The following is a 23611-nucleotide window of genomic DNA, read 5'->3' as shown; positions in this document are numbered from 1 at the left end:
ACCATCAGCAATGTGAAAATCCTACCTCATGACTGTACTAAACATTTATGATTTTAGCATTTTACAGTATTATAACATACTTGTGATAAATAGCTGGTATTTTTTTTTAGAGGCGCAGAGTTAGGTCCTCTATTTTTTAATTACTGATTTTTAATTATATAAACTACACCGTTTTTGCATTGTATTTAAAATTTTGGTTAAAATAACAAACACATTTTTATTATTTAATTATTGTATAATTATTATTAAATTGTAAAGGACATGACATGTATATACTACACTATTTGGTGAACTTCAAATAAAAAATTATGATACTTTAAAAATAAAGTAAAAAAGTTTTTGAAATAATTTGTTTTAACCTATGCAGCATTTTTTTATTTTTTTTTATTAAAATACTTCTATCAAAAATGACTTTTCCTAAATCTGATAACATGAATTTGTATCGCCCCTAGTGACGAATCTAGAACATTGCTGATGTATGTTGAAAATTACTTTTACAAAATAAACTACATCTCCCACAATACATTGTGCATCGCATCTTGCGCAAACTCAATGAGAGGTGACTGGTTACTGTATTCCCTCCTCATTTCAGTGTAAGATGGTGGTAAAGAATCTGCTACCTAAATAAACAGTAAAACTGAGTAGGAAACATCTAATCAATATTGAACATCTGAGCTGTGGAATAGTGCTCATTCCAAACTATCAGATAGGCACATCTGATCAGTTGAAAGGCAGAAACCCCCGCCTAAACTAGAGTCAATATCCCTTGGAGTGGAATCCCTGCAATACAGGACCAGCTAGTTGAAGTGAGTACCCTACAAAACAACTGCTTTAATCGCGATCCATACACCCGAATATAATTACTTCAGCGGTATTAGGTTTGCATATGTGTGTTGAAGCAGACTAACCCCGTGGTTAAAGCATAAAACATTGAGTTTAAGTGAAAGGTGAAGTCAAAGGTGGACTGGCAGCGGTTCCTCCTCTAGTTGCCGGGCCGATCAGTAGGAGAGTCGCAGGCTTTAGCTGTGTGTAGGCCGCAAAATAGAAACGTTCAGAAAACACTCGTTGTCGACAAAAATATATGTGAGGAAAGTCATTTTATTCTTTTATAAGCATTTCAAAATATGCGTGCCTTTAGGTTTGTGTGTTATTGTCTGACGGGGAGTGAAATCGATGTTTTAGGCGTTGTGTTATGTCAGTTGAAGTCTGTCCCAGCTGTGGAGACACCTGACCGGCTTTCAGCGCGACTGACGCGCCGCTAGACATACATGATGCGAGATATCAATAATTGGGGTTTTAATAAAGATTCATAGATATTAAAATATGGATTAAATGTGGTGTTTATTTAATTATTGTCATTTTGAAGCCGAAACGGGCTCTACGGAGGTCTGCGAATCTAAACATAGTGTTTGATCTGGGGTGATGTGAGAGATATAAGTGGGAATCTTTCATTTATGCTTTCGCTGAAAATAAGTAGTAGTTTGCTTTTAGAAATTATATTTTTCTGAATAAATATGAACTGCGTCGTTTATAAGTGCGTCTGTTGTGATACAATGTTGTCAGTGTTGCACAAAAGACAGTCTGAATCGCATGTTGTGATTTGCAGTTCATTTAACGTTAGCTATAGTATGTTGTTGTGAATATAACTTTGGTTCTGTATTCAGTGTTAAAATGTGGACGCAATTTAATTTTAACGGGTTATTTTTTTTTTATATCTGTGCGTGGACTGCAAATACCTGTGATACACTCATCTCTAATGTGACCCAGTGATCCTATTCTGCAATCCCAATACATCAGCATGTTTATAGTCAACTGGGCTAACTGACTGTATTGAGAGTAACATGAAAAGGCTTAATGTGCTTTGTGGTAGCTTGATGTTTTTTACTGCTTTGAGCCTATGACAGCTGCCTATCTTCATTTGTAATGGCTATTAAATTAGTTTTGAGCTAACGGCATGTATTTTTTCGATATGAATATTTAACAAGAGCATTTATGTACTAGAGTAAAGTATTGTCATCATCCAGGCTGCTGTGTTTAAATCAAATCTCACTTCATCCCAAACTACTTTCTGTGACTTTGCATCAGCCTATTGGCCAACCTGCCAGAGACTCTCCTGAACTTACGTGCGATAGGATGTCCCGCAGTCCAGAGCTGAAGGAAGACCCCATGGAGTGCCCACTGTGCATGGAACCGCTGGAGATCGACGATGTCAACTTCTTCCCCTGCACCTGCGGCTACCAGATCTGCCGTTTCTGCTGGCACCGCATCCGCACAGACGAGAACGGCCTCTGCCCTGCTTGCAGAAAGGTAAGAGCTTCTGATGATTGTTTATTGTATTGTTATATATCTAGTTGCGAAACACATTCTAATACCAACCATACCAATACTCGGCGTGTTCGGAGGTTATTACTTTACAATGACCTCTGTTAGAGCGCTACATATGGCAGACAGTTTATCTTTTCAGTAAAATACTTTACTCCCCTGTCGAGTAATAAAAACGTCATCTCCGTGTCGCTTTTACAACATTTCAAATCCCTCAGTTCTCGCCATCTCTGAATTACGAGCTCTTTCTTGTTCTCTTTTTGACAGCAGACTCTCCTCTGTTTGGCTTTGTTTTTAAAACGGGTGGTTTGCGATTTAGCTGCTCCATTAGGGATGCACGATATTGGATTTTGGCCGATGTTCGATATGCCGATATTTTCAAACTAATTTTGCCCGATGCCGGTACCGATATATTTGTATTTTTTTTAAGTGCAAAAAAAGCTTATTAAAGCTTCTATTCAAGTTCTCAGTCAAGAGCAGTGAGTGATTTCCTCTTTGTGTTTTGTTGTTTTATTAACATTAAAGGGATAGTTCTCCCAAAAATTTAAATTGTCATCATTTACTCTCTCAAGTTGTTTTAAACCCAAATAAATTTCTTTCTTCTGTTGAAAATGAAAATAAAAGTTATTTGGAAGAATGTGGCCAACCAAACAGTTGCTGTACTCCAGTGTATATTAGTATATATTTAGTATATAAATATACCATAGTATATTTAAGCACAAGAAAGAAATTAATACAGGTTTGGAACAACAGAGTGAGTAAACAATGACAGAATTTTTATTTCTGGGTGCAGTATCTCTTTAAAGACCCACTCCGATGAAAATAATGTTTTTCTAGGTGTTAACATGTTCTTGTGGCATTTTTCTGATGTTAGAGGACATATCTTGAGAAAAATAAGCTCAAAGTTGTATTTCTGAGTATTTCTACATTCAAATGGCTGTGAATCAGTAGCAGACGCTAAAATGCCGGCTAAAATAGACTGGAGTTGTGACGTAGTAACTCCACTGGGCGTCTCCACACGCGACGTCTTGGAGTGAAATAATGATCGGTGATCGGTGATAACTTTGATTAACTTCGGATAATAATAATTAACGTGTATATAATACTGTTGCCCCACCGGTATTGGGGATGTAAGCTAGCGGGAGAGACAGAGCTCTCAGCAACGGGCAGGGGGAGGGGCGTCTCCGTGCCAATGGCTCCGCCCACAACGCAGAGGCGAATTGCTAATGAGCTACTGCTGCTCTGCTGAAGCAAAGTCCCAGAAAACGGCACAGGTTTTGTGATTTTGGCTAAAAATGGCATAATCATAATTTAAAGACCACTGGGAATGTTTAAAAATAGCTCAAAATATGATCGGAGTGGGACTTTAAGGACAAGCGGCAGCATATTATAGATACTGTCTCTTTAAGAGCTGCACGCGACACGTCTAATATACACACATTGATTTGCTCATAGGAAACGCCACTCTATCGGCAAGGCTCATCGGCAGTAATATTCATATCTGCCGATGATGGTCATTTTAAGCTTTTATCGGCCGATACCGATGTTGTTCCGATATCATTGTGCATCCCTAGGCTCCATGTCAACCTTTCTCGCTCATTGTGATAACTAACCTGTCACTTCCACACCATACACACGGACCAACTAGCCAGACCAACTTTTTTTCTACACATGTATGCAGTTTCCCGCAAAAAATATCCGATCAAGTCTAAAATATAAACGCGTATAGCAGGCTTACCATAGTAAATCATGGTAAGACAAAAACGTGTTTTGGAAGAATGATTGATGTATTGGCTCATTAAAGTTTTATTTCTGCTAGTGTGTTGGCTCGCCACTTGTTGCCCAATATACAAGCTAGTTTCTGAAACAAAACCACTGAACGTAGTAGCAGAATCTAGAGAACTGGATGGTTGATATGTATTTAAACAAGAAGTTGCCATGACTATATTTTATTGTTGATTGTAAAAAAAAAAAATTATGCACAAGCGCAGTGGCGAAATATTGTCTGATTAACTGGCCTAAATGTTCTAAAAACCTGGTTATGCATTTGTGGCTAAAGCATGTTGCACCACTTTTTTAGCAAACCGCACTTCCCAAGTGTAATCGCGATGTGGTTCATTTCATTCACTGCAATGGTGTCAACCTGAAAACTTGACCTATTTGCAGAGTTCTTTGAGCATGCTAGCCCTCGGGATACGGGTTCAAGCGAGGTAACGAGTTGTGTGTGTCTCCTGTAGCCTTACCCGGAGGATCCGGCAGTATACAAGCCACTGTCACAAGAGGAGATCCAGAGGATAAAGAACGAGAAGAAGCAGAAGCAGAATGAAAAGAAGCAGAAGGTGACGGAGAACCGCAAGCACCTGGCCAGCGTCCGCGTGGTGCAGCGAAACCTCGTGTTCGTGGTGGGACTTTCTCAAAGACTCGCGGACGCAGAGGTGATTCATCATATTAGACAATGTTGATGTCTTTTTTGTGGTTTTTATTATATAGTGACTGTTTTCAGTTTTTTATTTTATTTGGATCTATTGAATTATGAACGTCAATATTTTTTCAAATTTTAATGTTATTTATTGCATTTGTTTGAATAGACTTTAACAATTAACTTGATAATGATTAACTAGCTGCTACCTCTATGAAATTAACTCAAAATTAGTACAAAAGTTTGGGTCAGTTTTTTTTTTGTTTATAAAGGATTTTTAAATGTTTTTGAAAGAAGATTATTCGAAGCTGCATGTATTTAATAAAAAAATACAGTAAACGCAGTAATATTCTGATATGTTATTACAAATGAAAATAATTCCCAGATATTTTAAATTGTGATTTATTCCTGTGATGACAAAGCTGGAATTTTCAGCATCCACTCTTCCATGTCACATGATCCTTCAGAAATCATTCTAATACGCTGATTTGCTGTTTAAGAAACATTTCTTATCAATGTTGAAAAGAGGTGTGCTGCTTAATATTTTTGTGGAAACCGTGATACACTTTTCTTTTTTTCCCTGGAATCATTGAAAGAAAAATCTCACTGACCCCAAACCTTTGAACAGTAGTGTACAATCTAAAAGTACTACAATAAAAGTAGTAATTTACGATATAATGCACATGTATCTAAATCACTGATCATGCAAAGAAGGGCAGATCACCCTGTGCCCATATCACATCAGTGAGAAATGTATCACTTCCTGTGGGAGGTAAATGAGAATGGCACAAAAATAGAGCGTTTTCATCAGGGAGCCGTTTACATTTTGCTGAACAAAAGGAAATTTCCTCCCTCAGAGTCATTTCACTGTTTGATTGTGTGATATATAATAAGTGGGCTTAATTCAGCGTAGTGTCGGTTTTGTCGTTCATGCAATAATTCACTTGAAGGAATCACTGTCACTTTGATCATTTCGTAGGTTCTAAAGCGCCCAGAATATTTCGGGAAGTTCGGCAAAATTCATAAAGTGGTCATCAATAACAGCACATCATATGCAGGTTCACAGGTAGGAAAAACTTCATGTCCATGTGACTCTCGTGTGTGGGAAAAGTCTCTGGCTTATAGGGATAGTTCTACCAAAAATGAAAATTCTGTCATCATTGACTCGCCCTCATGTTGTTCCAAACCTGTATGAATTTCTTTCTTCTGCTGAACACAGAAGATTGAAGAATGTGGGTAACGGTAGCCATTGACTTCGTATTTTTGTTTCCATGCAATGGAAGTCAATGGCTTCAGCAGAAGAATGGACTATATCTAAGATAAACAAAATGAGGCATGAGGGCGAGTAAATGATAACAGAATTTTCTTTGTTGCGTGAACTGTTCCTTTAAGGCTACAGCAAAACAGTAGAGTAAAGAAAACACACACTTATATTTTGACCTTTCACTCCACAGGGTCCTAGTGCCAGTGCCTATGTAACTTACATCCGTTCAGAGGACGCCCTTAGAGCAATACAGTGTGTGAACAATGTCATAGTGGATGGTAGAACACTTAAGGTAAGTGTTAAACCATCACAGCACAGTCCTTTTAACAAATATGATTCAGGACGTGACGTCCCTTAGAAGTGTTATGATACGACGTTTAAAGTTTAGTGTTATTTATTCTCATCTCTTCATGTGTTAATTCATGTATATTACATTTATTCTTCTATCAATTTTTGTTTGTTATTAAAGTAGTTCTGTGTCTCCAGGCTTCTTTAGGTACAACAAAGTACTGCAGTTATTTTCTTAAAAGCATGCAGTGTCCCAAACCAGACTGCATGTATTTACATGAACTGGGGGATGAAGCGGCTAGTTTTACAAAAGAAGAAATGCAGGTGAGCGATTTATGCAGATCGATCAGTTCAGACAAGTCAATGCATAAATTAAATGACATTTTGAAAATGATTTTGCTCTTTCTGTGTGTGTACATTTTGTTTTTAGGCTGGGAAACATCAAGAGTATGAACAAAAATTACTCCAAGACCTTTACAAAGCGAACCCTAACTTTTTACAAACCTCAACATGTGGGGAGAAGTCGAAGAGCAAACCCAACTCCACTCAGAGGTGTTGCTTTTAATCTTGAATTTTATTGCTACACACCGATCATGATAACCATATCCAGTTTTTTTTGTGAAAATTTGCCTTATTTTTGCAATATACGCAATAATTGATAGTTAGATAATTATGTTTATAATTAAATAATTATATGATAATTAATTATATTCAAATATATAAAAAGAAAAAAATATTCACTACCGTTCATAGGTTTGGGGTTAGTATGAAATATTATTAAATTATTAAGTAACAGTATTATTAGATTATGCAGTGTTGAATGGTCCTTCAGAAATCATTATTATTATCAATGTTGAAAACAGTTGTGCTGCTTAATAGTTTGTGTGGAACCTGTGATACATTTTTTGCGATATTTTTTGATGAATAGAAATTTCAAAATAACAGCATTTATTTATCTGTTTAATGTGTCTTTGCTGACGAAAAGTATTTATTTATTAAAAAGAAAAAAGTCTTACTGACCCCAAACTTTTGAATGGTAGTGTATATAATTCAGCTATTATATATGATAAGTTTCTGGTAACACTTTACAATAAGGTTCCTTAGTTAACTACCTTAGCTAACATGAACTAAGAATGAACAATACTTCTACAGCATTTATTAATCTTAGTTAATATTAATTTCAACATTTACTAATGCATTGGGAATCAAATGTTATATTTGTTAACATTAGTTAATACACTGTGAACTAACATGCACAAACAATGAACAGCTGTATTTTTATTAAATAACATTAACAAAGATTAATAAATAGTGTAAAAATGTATTGCTCATTGTTAGTTCTTGTTAGCTAATACATTAACTAATGAACCTTATTGTAAAGTGTTATGAAGTTTCTCTTTTCTTTTAGAAGTGTGGTTCCCATTTTTAACTTAGCATTATTTTATTCCCAGACCAAATAGCACCAATAAAGAAGGGTGGCCCTCATTACAGAGCTATGGGAAAATGGTTAACGGTTTAACCACAGAGCATCGCAAGTCCCCTCCTCTTTTAGACTGCCTAACAGACTCGGACCACATGACTCCAGACGAACCAGACCCTGAACAGGGAATAGAGCAGAACATGGGCCTCCCACCCTTCCCATCAGCCTTAGAGCCTACCAGGTACTGTACTGGAGAAGCCTAGCCAGTAGTGTTGATATCCAATGACTCATATCAAGTGACGGCACTTATTGTTTTTGTGCGTGCTTATTACACTGTGTTTTCATTTCAGTCCAATTGAGAAACCATCAGAACCCATAAGTATAGGAAACGGGGAAAATATATCACAGGTAAGTGCTAAAAAAAAGTGAATTGCTGATAATTGTTATCATGTTTTTGTTTTGTTTTTTTGATCCATCTGTCTGTATTTGGTTTGGCAGACATCCAGTAGCGAGTCCCCATCTCCTCCACCTGGCCTTACTAAACCCAGCCTCGTTGTGCCCATCAGCGTGGCCGAACTCGCAGCACGTTCACCCTTCGAAGGGGCGGCAGCGGAGTCTCAGTCTCTTTTCTCAGACAACAGCAATTTCAGACATCCCAACCCCATCCCCAGCAGCCTGCCCCCCTTCTCCAGTTCACCACAGGGAACCTCCGACTGGCCCATGACTCCAGAACCACAGAGCCTTTTCACCTCAGGTAGGCGCATGCAATGTAGTAGGATTTTGGAACAATAAGATTTCAGTGTAAGCGGAGCTAATCGGGTAAACCCATCAATCTCTCTTCCTTGTTGCAGACACTATCCCCGTGTCGTCCTCCACTGATTGGCAGGCAGCCTTCGGTTTCGGCTCTTCAGCCAAGCAGCAGCAGCAGGACGATGACCTGGGCTTCGACCCATTCGACGTCACACGGAAGGCTCTGGCCGACCTCATAGAGAAAGAGCTGTCAGTCCAGGAGCATTCCCCCCTCTCTCCCAACCCCTCCCATCAGACCAGCCTCCCCAACGGCCAACAGCGCCTTCCTCACCTCCAGCACAGAGGCCTCTATAACTCCTTCAGCCTTCCCCAACACATGGCCGCACGCCACCCCTGGATGGGCCTCCCTACCCGCAATAACCTCACACACTTGAACCACACGGCCACCGCAGCAGCTGCACACAGCCATTTCTTAGACCTGAGCATGCCGGCCCAGCACCACAGCACCGGCCTTGGGGGGATTCCTATATCAGGTTAGGGAATGCATCTGTCTTGTGCACTCCAGTTTTTATGAATCACCTGTGTGTGTGTGTATTAAAACACCTTGTCTAAGCAGAGTACTACAGATGCAGCCCACTGATCCAAATAGAAACAAGTTGAACTCATTCCCAGTTTGTTTATTGTTGTATTTTGCACCGAGTTGCCTTTTAATTGACCGTTCGCAAAGACCCGCCCCCTTTAGTTACTGTTGCTATGTCCGACAAAACCATGCCGCTCTTACAGCACACATCATGTTCTCACGTGGTGAAAAATACATCGCGAAGCAGAGAGGACACTGACAACGCGCTGACAGATGTGATATTAAACAAAGTCTCAACTTTTTTGGTCATTTTTTTTAAAGAAATTGAAACAATAAATACCGTTCTCTTTAATGTGTCGTGGCAGATCGCTGTAGCGCCTCGTTAAAGCTGCGCATGAACCAATCATCTCTTCCTTCTAGTTCATTTATTGCATCAAATAAACATGAATGAATATCAGAAGGAATCCACCGACGTTAATCTACTAACTCTCCTGACTGCCTTGTCGGACAAAATGACGGATGGCGGATTATGATTGGTCAGATCGCCTGTCAATCAAATTACCTGTGACGGGTGAATTGTTAACTTTTTTATTTGTTTTAAATAAGGCAGATATAAATATGAATATTAAATGAAATACTTAAACGAAAATTAGAAACGTTGCCTTGGAAACTAAGTGAAATATATTTCAACTGAAAATATAAAAATAAATGGTAAAAAGAAAATCGAAACCATTATATTCAGTGACGTGACACCAACAGTAAATTGATGCCCCGTTCTATTCCTGATGTTCTTTTGCTACTCCTGACAACAGAAATGGTTCCAGAACATTTGCTCTGACAGATTCGGTGTACACATGATGTAAGGATACAAAAAGTAAAAATGTTTCATTAATTTTTTTCTCTTTCAGAAAACAATGGCTCTTCAGAAAGCATAAATGTGAAAGAGTGGCAGGACGGACTGCGAGCACTCCTACCAAATATCAATATCAACTTCGGTGGCCTCCCGAACTCTACCTCTTCCTCATCCTCCTCCTCTACTTCCAGTGTGAATCACATCGGGGTGCCGGTAGGCCCAGCTGGAGTCTCGCACAGCCTCAGCTGGGACAGTGCGGCCAGTTGGATGGACCCCGCCATCATCACAGGTGCGGTTTGTGTTTTATAAACTAGTTACGGATAAAAGCTTTGCTGGTAATAGTGCTAAATCGTGTCCATTTCCAAACTCCAGGTATCCCAGCATCCACAGGCAACAGTTTGGACTGTCTCCAGGATGACAATCCGCCACACTGGCTCAAGTCACTGCAGGCTCTCACAGAGATGGACGGACCGCCCAGCTCCAGCGCACTCCCACAGCCCCCTCACACTGGCCTCCTGGACGCGGCGGCCCACCTCTCCTTACACAGAGCCGCCTGGGCCCCCTACCTCCCCCCGCCCACACTCACCCCAAGTCAGTTCCACTCCCCCCCTCCAGGCTTTCAGACAGCCTTCAGACCCCCAGCACAGACGGCCACAGACATCCTACAGAGTGCCGGTATCGACCGTCACTAAAGACAACCCTTGATTTAACTGCATTACAAACATGAAACTGCAAATATACCACTTCCATTAATAACGTAACATAAGCTCTCGTCTTTCTACCCTTTCCCTCTCCATCCCTTTCCCATCAGGATTTGTTTGTCTGCTGTCACTTTTTTTTGAAGGCACACATACGTCTCTGTATTATGAGCACCATCAGTGCAGGGTAATGATTTGAATGAAGGTGTCTGGCAGACACTGAGGGTCCTAACACATATACACACACCTTCACATATGATTCTGAGGGGGGAAAAAAAGAGTCTGACATTGAAATGTGCAGAGAAAACCATGAGCACTGATGTGTACATGTGACTAATAATGGCTAAACGGAATGTGCTTAAGTGAATAACATGTCTGATTGGCCTCACTCCTTCACCCAAGGTACAGACTGAAATTTAATACTGTGAATCTTTACACTTCCCGTATGTTAGGTCTCACCACCACTCAAAGGAAACGGAAGCGGATTATTTTAAGATAAGTCTATGTAATGCTCTCAGCTTCTTACACGCTTAATGTTTACGGGCCACAGGTAAGATGTTTGAGGGCATTTGTAGAGTCAAGACCCTGGTCCTCTTTGGAAGGGACTTCATTAATGACAGAGTGGAACCTTCTATATCTTAGGGAGGAACCCATTTTGTATTCAGGGGGTTTGTCTAAAGCGTCTTAGGGCAAGGATGGTGATGTGAGACCTGACATGCTGCTACAGGATGTCTGCAGTAACTTCATTCCCATGAAGAAAGGCGAGCAAGACCTCTGTGGAAGTGTTTATTGGCTTGCCTATAGAATAAGCCATTCATACAAGGTATGAATCAGGAATCGAGTCTGGAACCTTGGGAAGGATTGTGATGGTAATAAAGGCAGACATGTCAAGGCATGATTGCAGATAATACGAGTGTTGAAGGCAAAAAGACAGCGCACACTAACATGCCCCCATTCCAATGCCTTCAAATGAGTTCTACTCTTTTCTTTCTCATCTGTGTGGCCATACTAAACAGTATTTATCAAACGCAATCACTCATTCTTTCAGGAAAAAAAATCAATGTAGTCCGACATTTGGGTTTAACATGCTGCTGAAATCATTTAATGCAAAATAAAGCGCTAAAAGAGAAGAATTTACCCCCTTTTCTGCTGGTCTGGAACAATGAAATCTTAAATAAAATTGAGTATTCAGTGCCTCTGTTTGATTCTCTTTTTTTCTGATGTAGAAACAGTAGAATTGTTTTCTTACATGAGGCATTTTATTGTCCAATGATGAAATTATTGACATTGAAAACATTTATAGCACATAATGAAATCCATGGTAAATCATACATTTTTGAAACGGTGAATAACAAAGTCTATAAACAAGTTTGTGTTAATGTATCAAGTGTCACAACGTGTGAAGCTTTAGCACACCGTTCCGTTCTCCATGCGAGACTTAGGACAGGAGGTACGGGATGGTGGAGGAGGCTGAATCGATGGTGCCAGGGTGCAGAAGAACCCGGCTATGAGGGTCAGTCCCAGCCCTCCCCAGGCACTGAACATGGACCAGCCGTAACCATGGCTTATATCATCCGGGAGGCTGAACAGATAACGTGGGTAGCGAGACAGTTCGAAGTTGATGCCGGCCACACAGGTGCACAGAGAGATGATGCAGAAGGTACCTGTGGTGGGACATGATACTAATTGGTAGCTGTTCAAAAATAGGGGAGAACATCACATTAAGGAGCAATTCAGTGAATTAACATACCTCCCATTAGGAAGAGTAGACCAGCAACGTAATGCATGAGGCCTTGCTGCCAGCAACAGCCCAAAACGCCAATGGTCCAGCCAAAGAGAATGATGGATAGGGCCATGCCCATGAACCCAGCTGTCATCCGACGCAAATCTGGAGGGGAACATAGCAAGTTACTGGGGGTGCCCAATCCTGCTCGTTGATTACTACTATCTTGTAGAGTTTAGCTCCAACCTGTTCCAGCACACCTGGTAGGAATTTCTAGTAATTCTGAAGGCATTGATAGGTTTGTTCCAGCTGAACTTGACAGGAAGGTGGCAATTCCAGGAACAGGATTGGATACCCTTGCTTGAAACTCTGCTGCTATATCAAATACACTCATTTGCTTTAAGGTGCAGTCACGTTTACTGTTGCTTCGCCAAATTTTGAGGGCGAAATCCAATTCATTCCAAGAATGAAATTTCCCTAATGTGACTGCCCCTTTATCCAGGGCCCAGTAAGTATAGTCAAGTCAAGTCACCTTCATTTATATAGCGCTTTTAACAATATACAGTTTCAAAGCAGCTTTACAGTGATAATAGGAAATTAAAGTGACAGATTTTTTTGTCTTTACAGCAGCTCTAGAATAAAGTTATTGTCCAGGTAAACTTAGTTTTTATTGATTCACTTCCGTTGCAAAGATCATTAGTTATTTACTTAGGGGCCGCTAATACGACACCGTTCTAACAGAAAACCCTTAATGTGCTCCGACCAGCTCATTCGCACAACAACAGTGCCTGGTGGCTCGAGAACACAAACCTTGAAATAGGTTCCAAGGTGCAAGCGTTGAATTTTTATTTTAGAAGTTATCATCTCTGCGTAAACTTCAAAAACGTGAATCTATGAAAACGCTGACGGCGTGCACATGCGTATTACGTGTTTAGTCTATAGATATGACCGTTTGAATATATATGTGCGCAGGCGTGTAGTCTTTCTTTACAAATTGACCTCAACAAATGACTTGTCTGGCCGTAAACATGTATAATACAGTTTTTTTTATCGCTTCCGTGTAGCCATGTGAATTGGAATTATTCTGACACCGTTTTATCTGTACAGAGGTAAAGGGAAGGGAAGGAGGCCTTCACAGGGGAGAGACTAGTTGACACTTCAGGACTGCGTTGTCGTCGTGTCCAGGCGCATGTCCTTCATCAGATCTGGATACGGCTTGGATCCGGTGGAGTGCGGTAAACCTCGGGATAAACAGAGAGACTAATATTAGCGTAGACGCCATTCTTCTTACGATGTAACGAGTACATCAAGATTTATGGGAAGTGTTCCCGGTTCCGGCTGACCTAATCTATGCAGCCAAACATTGAATTATAGAAGTTGATAATGTGTTATGTGTATGCTAGGTCAAAGAGATGTGTTTTAGTCTAGATTTAAACTGACAGAGTGTCTCTGCTTCCCGGAGAATGTTAGGAAGACTGTTCCAAAGTTTTGGTGCTAAATAGGAAAAGGATCTACCGCCAGCAGTCGATTTTAATATTCTAGGTATTATCAACTATACAGAACTTTGAGATTGCAATAGTCGTGACGGACTATAATGCGTTAAGAGCTCACTCAAGTACTGGGGAGATAAACCATTTAGTGCTTTGTAAATAATTAGCAATATTTTACAATTTATACAACGTTTAATAGGGAGCCAATGCAGTGTTGACAGAACCGGGCTAATATGGTCATACTTCCTGGTTCTGGTAAGAACTCGAGCGGCTGCGTTTTGAACTTGCTGTAGTTTGTTTATTAAGCGTGCAGGGCAACCACCCAGTAGAGCATTACAATAATCTAGCCTTGATGTCATGAACGCATGAACTAATTGTTCCGCATTTGTCATTGAGAGCATATGACGTAATTTAGATATATTTTTAAGATGGAAGAATTCGGTTTTACAGATACTAGACACGTGACTTTCAAGTGAAAGATTGGTATCAAAGAGCACACCCAGGTTCCTAACCGAAGACTTGACAGAGCAGCCATCAAGTGTTAGACAGTATTCTAGGTTATTACGTGAGGACGTTTTTTGTCCAATAATTAGAATCTCTGTTTTTTTTTCAGAATTAAGTAGTAGGAAATTACTAGTCATCCAGTTTTTTATATCAGCTATGCATTTCTTTAATTTTGTGAATTGATAAGTTTCGTCAGGGCATGAAGAAATATAGAGCTGAGTATCATCAGCATAACAGTGAAAACGAATGCCATGCTTCCTAATGATTCCTAATCGCATGGTAGTATACTAGTAACACTGCTTAGAGGACCATAGTGCCATAGTGGGAAGACCCCTTTGTAAGAGGGCCTGGGATAACACTGATGCAGATCGAAAAGAGCAAGTCCCACTCACGCAGGGCATGCCAATCATCTTGCTGGATAGTCTTGGTGATGTTGTAGGAAAGATCCTTTCGAGTCACTGCAGGGGAGGAGTAAAAGTACCTTATAAAGGAGCAACGCTCGATAGTTCCTGGAAAAACAAGAAAATCAGAATCAGCATTACATCTGATCCCAGTATGATCCCAAGCTCCAAGATGTAAAGTGGGTCCAGACAGTTGTTAGTGGTTGTCAAGCTCATGGTTAGTTGGACCAGGTCCCCTGTTGAGCTGAGCCTGCTTATGCATATGGACAAGTGTCACATTTAGATGTGTAAACTACACAGATGGTCAACTGAGTACAGCTCATTTTGGACTAAATAAGTAGTTCTCAAGTACCCTAGCAGACCATGTCAAATTCTTGGAGCCTCTACTAATGAGTTGATGAAAATATATCAAGTGTACTGAATGAGGTAGTTACACATTCAAAATGTGTATTGCTCAGGTACTCCAAGACCGATTGCAGACCACTGATCTAAGCCATTACAATTCATATAGAGAACAGAATGTATAACTACAATTAATGTTCAGAGATGCTCATTATGTTCAATATTGAGGAAAATATCCAACGGTGCCCTGTGCAACTGATTATAATGAAATGGCATTTTACTCTGATGCATATTATAAACATTGCAAAGCAGATGCTACAATAATGTGAGCCTGGAAAATGCCATTTCAAGCAAGAAGACATGTCTTCTAGCTTGAAATGGCATTTTCCAGGCTCACATTATTGTAGCATTTGCTTTGCATCAACACAGCCAACACATTCCTATAAGACTCAGTTGGATGTTTTTACCTTTGTGAATGAGCTCTTCGATGTCTGGGTCAAATCCCACCCTGTAGCATTGGCTCCACAGACCCATGTTGGTTGAATTGTAGCGTCTGCTGCACTCATCCGCCGCGCTCATCGCGAACAGCTGACGCCGGTTTCTAGTCAGAAGCAGTCGGTTTTCCCATCGGTCCAGGTTCGCTCGGCTGGCTCGCAGTGGAAGGCTGTGGTTGGGGATGTATATAAAACCCGGATCGCTCCTGCGGTTCGAGAAAGTTCGGCAACGTTCCTTGTATCTCCTCGCGTCCGTTTCGTACCAGTGATCCGATGAGATTGCAATTGTCAAGAAACACAAGGCGACGAGAGACAGACAGAGACCCGTGTACAGAAGCCACTTCCCCGTCGCCATCGTTCTGCCAGGCCGCCGATCAGCACCTCATGGTGGACAGCTCCTTTCACCGACGCAGCGAGTCAATCCTGCTTCAGCATCTCTTAGCGCGTTAAAAAAGGCAAATGGTGTGCTTGCTGTAAACATGCCCTTTTAAATGAATGAGATACGTCGACTATTACAAAAAAAAAAATCCCGTTCCGTCTGTAATTTCCTCTATAGCCTGCTGCCCTGCTCGTAGACTGTATTGGACGAGCTCTTCCTCTCTGAGCTGCTGCAGGCAGGGACACACGACAATCACACAGAGGAACTGAGAATCATGCGAAAATCATGAGTGAAAAATAAATTACAAATAAAAGAACTGGAAATTATTAAAAAATGACGACTGAAAGGGAATTTAAAAATAAAGGAACTGGAAATTATTAAAAAATGACTACTGAAAAGGAATTTAAAAATAAAGGAAATAAAAATGATTGAACAGTTATGACTGAAAAGGAATTTAAAAACTGAAAAAGATTTTAAAAATTGATTCGTTCAAATGAATCACTGCAAATACAAAAGTAACTTTTAAATTATTTCGATTATTTTACCCACTTAAAATTGAGCAGTTGGTTTGATTTACCACGCTTCATATTCTGATTGTGTATTTAACTCCTTAAATATAGAAAATAAATAAATACCACCCCACACCACACACACACACGAGACACTAAAGCTTACCATTCACTTGGTCTTTGTTGCTTTCTCATGTTAAGCATGTTATCAACAGCAGTTAAAAGTTCTGAACAAAATAAGCTTCAAGACTGCTTTAAAGTCACGAATAAAAGGGTTAATGACTCGTAGTCATTCAAAATGAAGAATGTTTATTGGTAATGGATGCACAGACAGGGGCAATTTACACAATGGCCTCCATGGGGATCAGATTGTTGGGTGGTTATATAGGTCTATATAAATATGTACATACATATACCTTAAACAGAGAAGAGTGGAAAATGATCAACAAAAAAAGCATTTCCTGACACTTAAAAAAAAAAAATCTAGACTTAAGTAAAACATATTCAATGAATAAAAATTATATAAATGAATTTGATGTGATTTTATTAATTGTATCTCCCAGTATATGTTGACCTATTAAGGTATGTAAAAAAGCCAAAGTAATATTTGTTTTATGTGATGCAGCATTTCACTTTTTTTTTCATGTTTATAACATGTCTATCCTCTTGTTTCACAGACAAGGCTCAAGTCTTTAGTCCCAGACTAAAATGCATGTTTGAGCCGTTTTAACTTGAAAGAAATTTGCACTAACATATCTGAAAATGTCAAAACCATTGTTTTGTCTCAAGATGCAAACCAGTAATTTTTTTTTTTATAAGGCAAATTAAAGGCAACATTTTTTTATAAGTTTTTTTTTATTAGGCCTGTCTGTGAAACCAGGCCTAAGTGTCCAGGCTCTCATTATTGTAGCATTTGCTTTGCAAAATTGAAAATGTAAATCTGAAGACTTTCAGGCATTGGTGTGTTTGATCAGGGTTGGAGAAACTCTGCAGGATGTTAGTCTTCAGGAGCAGGGTTGACACCCCTGTTCAATCCTAAAAGAAAATATCTAGTTGAAAACCTCTCTTACCTTAAACTGGAAACATTTCTCAGGGGATACAGAGGTTTCAAAATGTGCTAAATAACAGCATGAACATGTTCATGTTTTGTCAGCATCTTATACCAATGTTCACAATTAATTAGCAGTTTTTTTGTTTGTACTGAAAAGTAATATTAATATACAACTACTTTCTGCAAAGTCAGAATGTCCAGCAACATGGGCAAATGTTTTGAGTCATTCCTGGGATTCTGTGCCTTGTGTCCCCAGTAAAGATCATGATCTTACTGCCAACATCAACTTTAAACCTGTCATAGTCATAAATAACACCATTTAAAATTAAGCATATTGAAGTTGATTAAAGTCGATGCAACAAAGCAATTTTAGCCTTCAAATTTGACGTGGTCGACCTCAACGCGTCCACAGTCTGTTGAAAGGAATTTGAAACATAACAGTCGAACAGTCACTTAAAAACCACACAATTATTCATTTGATAAACCTGTTAACTTTGTATAGGTGGATAAAGTAATAACAGGGTGGACAAGTTATACACACCCAATAGGAAACAATAAAATATTAAATATTAAAAAGGCCTGTTCACACCAATACCTATAACGAATTTAAGAAGGTCACGTTACGCAAGCCTACCATGTGTAAGTTAAGTGCAAACAAAACATCTTTTAACGTAAGGGTTAAAAAGCTAAACACTCAACATGGAAGTAAAAAACACCACATCTAGTATTTCTAAAACGCTCTTTATTCAGTGGTTTACTTCAGTTTTCTCAAACAAGAATATTAGATTTACCAAAAACAAACAAAAAAAAACGCCCATTTAATGATCAGATAGGGGGCGCCATCAGACATAGTTACCAATGAAATGATTTAATGCAGTTCCGTTAGAAGAACGTTGACAAAAAACAAAAAAAAACAAAAAAAAAAATACAACACGAAGCATGATTCGAGCACTTACACCAGTCTGTTGTACACAACGCAATGAAACGGCTGTCTCGGAGGAATCCTAACCCGCAGCGAGTGTGTGAGCACGGGCTTGTTTGCAGGATCACTGGAGAGGTCCGCAAAAGTTCGCCATGCTCAGTTTAATCTGCTCGGGCTGCTGGAAGCCCACAGATCTGAAGCCTGTGCAACAGAGTTGAACTCTTCGCGGCAGCAGGACTGTCCGCGCACAAAACACTCAAACCTGTGAGACCGAGCATCAGAGTACTCTAGAGCTTTTTTACACGAATCGGAACCACGGAAAACTTCCTGTAATATACTGAAAGCTTAAGACAAAACAGTATAAATACCGTACAGGAAGCCAGAGAGCGTTAGGGTTAGAAGAAGTACTCTGTTCTTTCCTTTACGCGGTGACGGTTTATATAGTGTTGATGATGTCATGAGTATGGACCCTCCCACTTATCTCTGATTGGCTAGATCGCCCGCCAAATTGCTGATTAAACTCAATCCCATTTGATACTAGGCACTAATTGCATTATTCAACTCAAATTAGACAAAAACAACATGATTATGAATATGGTCGTGGAACCCCTTCAAATAGCCACATCCTGGAAATTGAACTTTATTAATTGAAAATAAAGAATATGTCAATCCATAACACATATGTGATTGAACAAATTGCAAAGATTAGGCTCAGATTATTTATCAAAATAAATTGTTCAGTCGTGACGTCATGGGTTCGCTCTTGAATTTCTAATGGGCTTTTAGAATGGTTGTTAGATTTAGTGAAATAATACTGTGGTTACCATTACCTGAAAAAAAAAACGTTTCTCTCACAAAATAAAATACATGCAGTTATTATTTACAGCTAAACGCTAAAATGTATTTATTTTTTAGTTTAATGACATATAGGCCAACCTGAAAATGATGCCGCCTTCATGTGTTATCGGAATTATCGTAAATAGACAGGCCTAAAGTTACTTGTTTTCTAGCCTAGTTAAAAATAATTCGACATGAACGCTCTCTCAACTCAAGTCATAATTTGAATATGATGTGGTCGTAATCACGACTTCAGAACTGGGAAGTAGGAAATTTCCGATAGCACATGAAGATTCTTCATCACAAATTAACACAACCTTTGTGAATTTTGAAGCCTAAAAACAATAGGCAGAAGAAAAAAGCTAAAGTAGCTAAGCTATGAACGACTACATGACTTCCGGGTCACTAAACTTTCAACAACTCTTTCAATGCCTATATATAGATATATAACGTTAGATATAAAAAACATTTAGCATGAAAGAGAGGGATAACAAACTCGTGATTAATTCGGTGTGATAACGTTTAATGTCTCCACATATCCTCTGTAGTCCCATTTAGCCACTTATTAGCAACTGCCTTTCTCAGACAAGTAAAAGCTTTTAAACTATCATAAGGGGTAGCTATTAATGATGTATTTTATGCTGTAGAATAAAACGTGAAAAACTTCCAAACCTAATCTCAGGAAATTTTACATACAAAAAAAAGGAATCAGACGTGGTAAAATGCTAACTCGTTTCCAGGTTTTTGGCCTACAGAAATACGTCAACCCCTCCAGCACTCCATGTCATAGGCCTAACTTACAGGTTTGGAACATCATGAGAGTGAGCAAATAGTGAATATTCACTTTGAGCGAATTTTTCCTTTAATCTTTCACATTTGCTGTTATTTATGCAGGAGTTTGTTGTTTCCAGTAGATGGCAGTAGCGACACACTCGCTGTCTAGTCCAGCTGTCTTCTGTGTGAGAAATCATAATACGTCCTCTACTGTTCTTGAGTGAAAGTGAGATGTCCACCACCGGACACCAGGTATACCACCACCTAAAATGATTATATTTCTGCACAATAATTGTAACAAACAATAATCCTTTCTCTATGAATATGCATTCAGCTTATTAACATAATAATCTAACATGTCACTGTCATTGCAAACACGCATGTAGGCTACCATAGTGATGCACATTAAACTGAATGATATAATCCCATAATTTGCTTTTAGCTATCTTTTCGGTGCTGAGGCAGCATTTATTGGTGGGTAGGTGAGCAGGGTATTAATGCAGACAGACAGCATATTCTGGGCCAGTGACAGTGAGTCAGCACCCACAGCAGAGGGGGAGAGAGAGGGAGGGAGAAAGAGGGAGCGGGAAAGGAAGGAAGGGGGGGGGTGTAAAGTTCTACATTACTAACCAAAAAGCTGCAACCGACAAAACACAAAAAGAAGCATGCATATAACACAAATCATTTTTAAAGGGCAAGCAATGGGGTTTTTGCATGCACACTTTGTTGCTACTGATACACATGGACATATTGCACCATACTGCAGTGAATCTCCTTGATGCCGTTGAGCTGACATTGAAGAGGCTTAGGAATCTTATTGCATTCCTTGTTATTTATACATACCTTTCTGACTGTCACATTAATGCTTGTTTGCAGTTATTTCACATTCTCATGCCAGGACTGATTTGGATGCCAATGAGTGAGATATTCTTTGCTGCAGGAGTTTTCTCACTCACTCTCTCACGCAGGCGCTCTAAACTGCTGAATTCTCTGCTTCATGGAAGACTGCAGAAGCCTGCTGGGTGCTGCTGAGCCTTTCTGACCTGACTGTCCTTGACTGCTCTTGAGAGAATGATGGAGGGAGAGAGTGGGAGAGAGAAAGAGAGAGCTCCGAAGCACTGGCACAAAACTTCTCGCTCTTCATGCTTCGCAAAAAAAAGAAAAAAGACCACTTGGATCATTGTCATTATATTCAAATTCTATCAAAGGTAACATACTCAACCAATGTGTTACAATGCAAAACACGAGCTATATTTTATTCTATAAGTTTAATTATTATCATTATTATTATATATATAAAAAAAAAATATATATATATATATAATTTCAAAAATAATGACCATAAAAGTAAAATTTGGCAACAAAAAAAAAGGATAAAATGATCATATCCATAAACTGCTGTCACATCAAAGTCAAGGACGTTTGAAAAGTGTAAACTGTCTAAAATCAGCTGCGGTTGATGATGTGATACCTAAGAAGAGTGACTTTCATGCTGCCAACAATGTCACAAACTGAGAGCGTAGATCATGTGATCCGGAGAGGAGGAGTCACACTGAACCTGAGAGTGAAGGAAATAAACTGACTGGTTAATAGACAAAACTCGAAATATCATAAGTATTTATTTCTGATATAATATATAAAAAAATATATTAATATCATTTATGTTCATAAGATGTAGGCCTATATTCTGTCAAAAATGTTGACATTCTTCTAAAATTCAATTTAAACATTCTTTTGGATAATAACACAGAAATCCATTATGTTTGGCAAGAAATTTGCAATGTTAGAATGATAGATGTTGATTTAGTCCATTTTAGGAACTCTAAATAATTATTAAAAATATCAGTGCATGTAATAAATAAATAGAAATAATAAATAAAGCAACAAGAACAACAATACAGATGCAATATATAGATAAATACAGCAATTATTGTGATCCAAGTGCTTTAAGACATATCAAAATAAAAGTAATAATAATAATTTTAGCCTTAAACATCAATTTTCAGGGTTTAAGATCTTGAATATAAAGAAATAAAAGTAAAAAATAATAATAAATGTCATGAAAATAGTATATATATATATATATATATATGTATGTATATATGTATATAAATATATATATATATATATATATATATATATATACATGTGTGTATATATATATATATAAGGTCCCATTTGCTAACATAGTTATTGCTTTAACTATCATAAACTAACAATGTTAACTAAAATGAATGCTTTAGAAGTATTTTTTCCATTGTTGGTTCATGTTAATTAATGTTAACAAATGGAACCAATGAATCTTTTTTAATGTAAAGCAAAAGCAAATAATCTATTAGTGTTATTTATTTATCCGTTTGTTTGTTAGTTTTGTTTTTATAAAAAAAAATAGTTTAAAGAGCTATGATGGAATGAAATATGTTGTAGAGTTGGCTTATTGACAAGTATATGAACATTTTCCCCCAATAAAAATGCCGTTACTGTAAAAACATCAGTGCCAACATGAATCATCTGCTGTGCAATATTGTGCTCTCTAAAATCTAAAAGGGAGCGAACATATGCATTACCAGCAAACATATAACAATGAGGACATCACAGCACTTCTGCGCACGGACACTATCACATTACTGACAAACATGACCCTCTTCAACGAGTCTGATGGAACTTAAACGACAGTGTGAGCTGTAGATTGTATATATATGGTGATGGATGATGATGACTCTTTCTCCTCCGTCCTCAGTGCCGCAGGCTGACACAGCTGGAAGGAGTGTGTATTCTGTATTCTGGGAACAGTGAGGTCAACCAATGCTCAGCCACTGCAACTTATTAAAAGGCTAGATGTACTGACTGATAGACCGAGAGAAGCAGCATATGCACTGCATAAGCACTCTTAAAGTACTGACTGATACATACATGTGCTGAGACAAGTGCTGGATATGCATATGGACAGCATAAAAACATGCTACCTGACAAAAACAAAACAAAGCACAGTGCTCTTTTTTCCCTTTATCTTTTCAATTTCAATTCCCCAAACTATGTAGCGCACATATGTTCAGGGCTATTACTGTATCTATGCATACGGCGCATCAACTTTTACTGGCCTTGGTTTGATAAAGAGCACTGTGCATAGTTTACATAAGATGGACGAATTGATGGACATGCCTTTAATTATTAAACACGGCTGACGGCAGCATTACAGAGATAATGCGAAGAGGAAGAAACCATAAAGTGAGGCAAAGGAATGGCACAGACTGAATGAATGGATGGGTGGATGTATTGATGCATGCATTAATATCTGCATTACGCAGTCCGATGCGACCATCTGATTTCAGAGCAGCGCAGTCAGTGTGAGAGAGAGAGAGAGAGAGAGAGAGAGGGGGAACGCTTTATCAGGTAATCATATTCAGAACACATGACACATGCAGGAACAATGCCATCTGCAACTCAATCTGACTAATGCAGTGTGATGTGCTTCAGATCATTCAAAGCTTTCCGAAGACACAAAACACATCTGAAAGACTTGCATTCGTCAAGACATTAATGTTGCATTCAGATAGAGGAAAAGTCTCGCATGATGACAGCAGGATATGC

General features: G+C 38.8%; 2 protein-coding genes across 2 annotated transcripts; one reads left to right on the top strand and one right to left on the bottom strand.

Moving 5' to 3' along the window:
* Positions 1–387: 387 nt before the first annotated feature.
* On the top strand, positions 388–10636 carry cnot4a (CCR4-NOT transcription complex, subunit 4a). Its single transcript, XM_056251134.1, has 13 exons — positions 388–806; positions 2086–2307; positions 4560–4757; positions 5721–5807; positions 6196–6297; positions 6492–6617; positions 6724–6845; positions 7745–7954; positions 8064–8121; positions 8212–8467; positions 8565–8996; positions 9952–10185; positions 10269–10636. Exons 2-13 carry the CDS (start codon positions 2134–2136, stop codon positions 10586–10588), a joined length of 2319 nt encoding a protein of 772 aa, XP_056107109.1. The 5' UTR covers positions 388–806; positions 2086–2133; the 3' UTR covers positions 10589–10636.
* A 1312-nt stretch (positions 10637–11948) lies between these two features.
* On the bottom strand, positions 11949–16200 carry tmem178ba (transmembrane protein 178Ba). Its single transcript, XM_056251135.1, has 4 exons — positions 15522–16200; positions 14704–14820; positions 12345–12482; positions 11949–12258 (listed from the first exon to the last, which is right to left on the bottom strand). Exons 1-4 carry the CDS (start codon positions 15901–15903, stop codon positions 12002–12004), a joined length of 894 nt encoding a protein of 297 aa, XP_056107110.1. The 5' UTR covers positions 15904–16200; the 3' UTR covers positions 11949–12001.
* Between the last annotated feature and the right edge of the window lie 7411 nt (positions 16201–23611).

This window comes from Rhinichthys klamathensis, unplaced genomic scaffold (genome assembly GCF_029890125.1).
Source record: "Rhinichthys klamathensis goyatoka isolate OS25496 unplaced genomic scaffold, OSU_Roscu_1.1 h1tg000076l_1, whole genome shotgun sequence".
Taxonomy (NCBI): domain Eukaryota; kingdom Metazoa; phylum Chordata; class Actinopteri; order Cypriniformes; family Leuciscidae; genus Rhinichthys; species Rhinichthys klamathensis.
Note: the sequence above shows the minus strand (reverse complement) of the source record. Positions and strands in the feature narration are given on the sequence as shown.

What these genes read in the sequence shown, in the direction of transcription:
- cnot4a (XM_056251134.1), top strand. Translation starts at nt 2,134, where the DNA reads ATGTCCCGCAGTCCAGAGCTGAAGGAAGACCCCATGGAGTGCCCACTG. An exon ending in TTACAAAAGAAGAAATGCAG is followed by an intron (nt 6,618 to 6,723) that starts GTGAGCGATTTA and finishes TTTTGTTTTTAG; the next exon opens with GCTGGGAAACATCAAGAGTA. An exon ending in AAACCCAACTCCACTCAGAG is followed by an intron (nt 6,846 to 7,744) that starts GTGTTGCTTTTA and finishes TTTTATTCCCAG; the next exon opens with ACCAAATAGCACCAATAAAG.
- tmem178ba (XM_056251135.1), bottom strand. Translation starts at nt 15,903, where the DNA reads ATGGCGACGGGGAAGTGGCTTCTGTACACGGGTCTCTGTCTGTCTCTC. An exon ending in CGAAGAGCTCATTCACAAAG is followed by an intron (nt 14,821 to 15,521) that starts GTAAAAACATCC and finishes TTGTTTTTCCAG; the next exon opens with GAACTATCGAGCGTTGCTCC. An exon ending in TCTACTCTTCCTAATGGGAG is followed by an intron (nt 12,259 to 12,344) that starts GTATGTTAATTC and finishes GTCCCACCACAG; the next exon opens with GTACCTTCTGCATCATCTCT.